The sequence below is a fragment of the Sardina pilchardus genome, chromosome 17, assembly GCF_963854185.1.
Source record: "Sardina pilchardus chromosome 17, fSarPil1.1, whole genome shotgun sequence".
Classification (NCBI taxonomy): domain Eukaryota; kingdom Metazoa; phylum Chordata; class Actinopteri; order Clupeiformes; family Clupeidae; genus Sardina; species Sardina pilchardus.
This window is the reverse complement of record NC_085010.1, coordinates 8,204,121-8,210,120: the sequence shown is the minus strand read 5'-3', so window position 1 is coordinate 8,210,120 and position 6,000 is coordinate 8,204,121. Positions and strand designations below refer to the sequence as shown.

At 43.2% G+C, this 6,000-nt stretch overlaps 1 protein-coding gene across 7 annotated transcripts in view; it reads left to right on the top strand.

The window, feature by feature from the left end:
* Nucleotides 1–3,554: 3,554 nt before the first annotated feature.
* The window catches only part of LOC134062668 (uncharacterized), a 40,832-nt gene continuing 38,386 nt past the window's right edge, over nucleotides 3,555–6,000 (top strand). For 2 of the 7 annotated variants that reach the window (XM_062518771.1, XM_062518769.1), the window contains exon 1: nucleotides 3,717–4,019. In XM_062518771.1, the coding sequence (XP_062374755.1) occupies nucleotides 3,953–4,019 (67 nt within the window). In that variant the 5' untranslated portion in view covers nucleotides 3,717–3,952. The other 5 variants (XM_062518765.1, XM_062518767.1, XM_062518766.1 and 2 more) reach the window with 5 other exon arrangements.

The window sequence follows — 6,000 nt, the reverse complement described above, 5'->3', positions numbered from 1 at the left end:
TACATATACATTTCAGGAAGGGTCATCAATGGTAACAGATAAGGTAATGATCATCTTTCGTTATTATTGTTAGCACTTCCTCAAACTAAACTGGCGCTGTAGGGGATTTAAAAAAGTGACGTGAGTGAAAGGGCGGCGCCGGGGCTGTGTGTAGCCTATGAGCGGGGGACAGAGAGATAGCATAATTTATTTTAAACGAACCGGTTAACCGGTTTCAACCGGCTAATGAGCCTCGGTGGTCGGTCAAGAAAATTTGTAGTTTTCGCCATCCCTATTTCATATTCAGACACGTTAACCAGTAACAGCCTGGTTGCTTTGACATATCAACACCAAATTTGATCCTATTACACCATTTGAACAGGTGAGTCGTCCTATTTATTCTACCATCAATTTGAGGCTATAACACATTGCAACTTACTCAACAGTGAGTAAACAGCAGATGTTCCCGCAATACTCCTAACATTACTCGTATTTGTTCTAGAAACATGCCTAGTTCCTTAGGCTCCTTCCTTCTTTCACTGGTTACGTGTTTCATGCTGGCTACACGTGAACAACTCATACATAATTCAACACAAGGTCTACAGACCTTAGAGGTGTACATTTCATTTCCATACATCAAAGCATTCGCCCATGGCAGCCAATCAAATTCGATGGCGAAGCCTCCAAACAGGAAGTGAGGTCAAATCTCGGAAACGCTTTGAGGTGTCAAGACCATATTTGGTGGGACGATTTTGGACACAATCCAAAGTAGCCTTAGTAAATTTGGTGTAATTTGGCCACTAGGGGGCGTCGCAATTAGCAAAAATGCATTTTGTCTCATATCTCTTTACATCTTTGGGATGACATCCACATTTTTACATTGGAGGTGCTCTGGGACATACCACTGATGAACCTAGGCAACCCGTCACGTCAGTGTAAGAATTTGGCAATCGAGGGTAACGCCGCCAAACTCGAAGCAGCTTTGCGTCTTGGCCAAACTTTAGCGTTTTGACCTGAGGGCGAGCGGTCGCGTCTCCTACCGGAGCGCTTTCGCGGCGCGTCGGAGCAAGCACACTTCGCACTTTCCCACCGGGAAATGCATTCTAGTTTTTATTGAATTCTTCCGCCGTGGTAAACGCTATAGGCCTATTCAGAAGTTTCCCAGTAGAGGAGATGGACATAAGCAAGACCAGACTACTGCTGTGCCGCTTGCCTACAGCCTGGTCTCTGTGTGGTGGATCCTGCACGTCCTGTCCTTAAAGGAATAGCACCTGGCCTGGACCGACCGGCTACTGACTGCGAGTTGCGCTGCATTTGATCTTGTGGCTGTTTTGAAACATTGGCTAAGGCTACACGGTGTCTCTCTCCCTCTCCATCCTGTCGGCGGATCGCTGAGATTGCCGTGTTAGTCGGTTGACTAGCTTGTCCTGGGAGATCGAGGCTTTGTGCTGTGTCTGCCTGCGCTGCTGCACGTCCATCTATACTCTACATCAGCTCCACAGTCTGTGTAGACTATGGGTGGATTTCTTTACAACGCCGAGGAACTTCGACAGCAGGCCTCCTCCATTGCCACCTCCTCCGTCGATGAAGATGTGCTCCAGCTTTGCAGAGGAAGCGCTACAAGCACAGATAATCACGCCGCTCCTTTAGGCTACGGACGGACTCAATGTTGCGTTCATGTTAGTCAAAGCGCTAAAATTGCCTTTTGGACTTATTGAGTGTTTTGTTGTCTATGTTTCGTTTGTTCATCTGTATGTCAAATGTTTGTGTACGGGTACGCTGGCGAATACGCCACTCCGTCCAGCATTTTGTTTTTGTTTGTCTGCAGCGCTTTGGGTGTGCACTTTGTGTATACAAAAATGCGCTTTATAAATAAATGTGACTTGACTTTATAAATAAATGTGACTATATGTAGAAAAAATTAATCACAGAGAGATTCATAATAAAGACGAACTTCATAATTCATAATTCATAAAAATAGATACAAATCAGGATGAAATTCATTCAGCATTCAAATTCATTAGACAAAATGTGTTTTTCCTTGATAAAGGTCAATAGGCCACAAGAGGCATAGCCAGTGGCGATTCTAGAGATTTGTAACAAGGGTGGCCCTAGTGGGGCACTGGTTAATTCAAGGGTGGCATCTACAGTAGATAAACAGAAACAGGCTCATGTTGTTAAATTAGCACACATGCATGAGTAAAACCATGCACCAAGCACCATACTCATAAATTGAAGGACAAAGACCATACTCTCACATCAAATGTCTGTAATTGGATAAAATGTCAAATACAGTTTTCAGCTCATTTTCAGATCTGAACAAAACCCGTTCAGAAATTAGGCCATTTGAGCAAAAGTGGAAGTGTGAAATGTTTTTTTATTTGCCAGTGGTTCTTAACTGGTCCGGTTTTGGAACCCATAATTTCACAAGTTCATAAAGTTGTGACCAACTATATATATATTTAGCATTCAGGCCAACGAATATGGTGAGGTAGCCTACATAAGACACGCAAAGTGCCTGGCCTATTAATGTGGAAAATGCAGATGTTTGGCATTACATTTGTGAAGTCTTTAACTGCTGATATTACCTCAAAGTACTCGACAGGTTTGTCTTTGACAGGGGTGCGTTGTTTCCAAGTGGCACTTTAGTTTGGATGGTTTTATGCTCTCATGTGCACCCTACACTGTCTTATTTTGTCCTCAATTTAAGTTAATCACATTCTATCTTACTGCATACTTTTATAAAATTAGCTCCCTAACATTATATCTAACATGAAATGTCACATAAACATTGTCTATGTCCATGCCATGCCAATGACTGACATAGGCTACGAATACATTTTATCAAAATAACGGGCCAATGATAGATCTGATCAGGTAGCATTTTAAATTGGCAATTTTTTTATTTCTTTTTAGCCACAAGCTCCGCGACCCATCACTCAGATCAGTACCACAACCCACTTTAGGGTTCCAACCCACCAGTTAAGAAACATTGGCCTAAGCTATAAACTTTCCACAATGTCAATATTACATTAGGGTAGTAGACTATTTACAATACAACATAACAATACAACAGTGTCGGCTGAGTAGGTAGAATAGGCAGATATAAAAATGTGCCTACATTACGTGATTCTACAATTGCAATACTGGGTTTTATGTGTGTAATAAGATAAATGGGCACTGGCAGATGCGATAGGTAAATATATGTTTTTGTGTTAGCGCAAGCAGTAGCCTGTAGGCCTATTGTAAACTCATATGCTAAAAACAATAAGCCAAGTAGCATACCTGCAAGCATGTTTGCTAGATTGCTTATATTCCTGAATCCTGATATTTCAAACTAGTGTGCTGCAAGTGCATCAAGAAATGTCTCGCCTTTGACTGTTAATGCCGAATAGTACTGTAGACTAGGATTTTGGGGTGGCACCTGGGGTGGCCAATTGCATCTCAAGGGTGGCCTGTGCCACCCGGAGCCACCCCTCTGGCTACGCCCCTGGGCATAGCACGGAACTAGACGATCTGAGTAGGTCTAATTGGCCTAGCCTAAAGGCAGATAGCTACCGCACCGGACTCCAGGACGCACGTAAACCGCCACCATTTGCCGGGGGCAACAATTGCCTTAGGCTATAGCCTACTGGAGAAACGTGACTCACTGGAAATCAGGTGTCTGATTGCCGGCAAGTGTTGATGGACAAGTTGGAGTTGTGAACTTGTCACAGGTCGCTACCTCATAGAACTCGACGACCAATGGTGTAGCCTACATATCTATGACAGCTACCTCCTACTTCGCATAAAAGCGAAAGTGAAACTGACAGGCGGTTCGAACTATTGAAGCTGCAGATTTTACAGATAGCTTATAGGCTACATGTCACACCGACCACGACTATGAACGTAACCTCTCAGAGCATGAACGTAATGTTCTCCCTCTATTTAAAACAGGGACGATACAGCTGAGCTGAGCGCCCAGCGCAGAAATATGATTCTGAAGTCCCTGCTCGTGCTTCTGATAGTCGGCGAACTGAGGATCTCAAGAGCAGATGAAGGTAGGCAGCAGTGGTTTGATATCATTTTCACCTAAGTCTGACTCAGAGAGGTTGGTAAACCGCGGTGAACAGAGATGGTATTTAGCAAGACGTTTTGATATACGCGCCTAATGTGTCCCGGGGTATTGGTTCTGTCTGTGAGTTAGGCTAATAGACCAAAAATCCACATCATAATTTTGGTTGAGATTGAAAAGTTAATTGTAGAGAAACTGAATGGTATTGCAATGTCGCCAAAACCCTACGATGCAGTTGTAGCGGATGACAGCGATGCCTCTGGCACTTGAAATCAGCTCCGATATTTGCAATGCTCCGGTTAACTGTTGGAAGCATGGGAGTCAAACGAGTTTAGGCAAATCTAAAATAGTTATAGGCTATTTTATGTTTTAACTAGTTGTCTAACTGCCATAATACTGTTAGGAAACCATGTAACCTAATTACTTGACAAAAACGTTCGTTTGGCAATTAATGATTTATTTTACACTATAGGCTGGCTTAGGCTATTCATTTTATTTTTCACAACGGATTTCATGGATCATGCACGTTCCTCATGCGCGATGACTTGTGTTAGCCTATGAACGTTATCCTTTAGGGCCCATATCATAAAAGATCATTAGTCAGAGTGTGTCAGCAGCATAGCAAGGGTCGGGTTGTCTGTTTGGATCTGTTCGGCGCCTATGCGAGTTCAACATTTTTACGCATCCGAACGACCAACGGACCCGACTTTTTTTTTGCACCGGACTCGTTCGCATCGGTATTCGGACCCATTCGTATGCTATCTGCGAACCTCCAGAGGAAATAAATGACTTCCGCTCATCTCGCATCTTTACATTATCTTCCTGCAAGGCCGTGCATAGTCATTTTGAGGGTAGCCTACTGGGGCTCAAAAATAGAAAAAAGGCCAGATGATGGAACAAGACTTGTTAACAATATGTCATCTTTGTTTTAAATAGGCCTAGGCTACTGAATTACCCCCTTGTTAAAACTAAAGTGTTGAGAAGAGTTGAGCACATATGAGAACTTTAATTTGATAGCCTGCAGGCATGAAAAGCAACCTTTATTTAATCAGATTTGCTTGTGGATCACTGATATCTGGCGGAGTTATAGACCACAGCTTAATAGGCTGATCTATGAGAAGATGAAGTGGGGAGCATATTTCATAACAGCCTACCTGGCTGCCTTCTAGGCCTACTAGTGGAAAGTAAAAGTCCTACAACATATCTGTGCCAACCATTCACTTAAACCTTCTAATTATCACAAATCTTAGGGCCATGGATGGTGGGGAGCAGTTCCAGCATTATGTAGGATAGGCTATGTGACAGTTGGACTCATATTGGTAAACAAAATGCCTTAGAGCACGTAGAGCCTTGCACTCTACCATAGAACTACTGTAGAAATTGTATACAGAATTGACACTGCCATAGTACTACTGTGGAGATCTCCGTGGCTTTTTGCTGTATGGGCAGTAGCAAAACACTATGAGGGAGAGGTGGGCTGTTTTTTTGTTTTGTTCGTTTGACATAAGATGCTTTTTGGACAAAAGTATCTAACAATGGAGGAGTTACACTACACTCACGATCAAAAAGGTGCCAGACAAACAACACTGAAAATCTCAAAATAAACTGTCTGCACAGTCAAATCCTTTGCAGGTTTATTTGCCAATCTTTCAGACGACCATCCTCAGGGCATACAAGCAATGAGTGTAGCAGTCAACTCAAATGTGCTCAGCTTGCAAAGGGATTTACATTTATTTTGACAAAAGCATCTAAGAAACATAAATCCAGCATCTAAGCAGCTCAATGGTGTTCTTTGCCCCCAACGGCACCTTCCAGACAGCACAGCCTAAAAGGCACTACCTTTACCCTATTCCTAAGTAACCCTAACCCCCTCAACCCTCACCCCTACCCCTAAACTGAGTGGAGTAGTGCCTTGAAGGCGGCGCTGCCTGGAAGGCACCATTGAGGGCAAATAAGACCCATCTAAG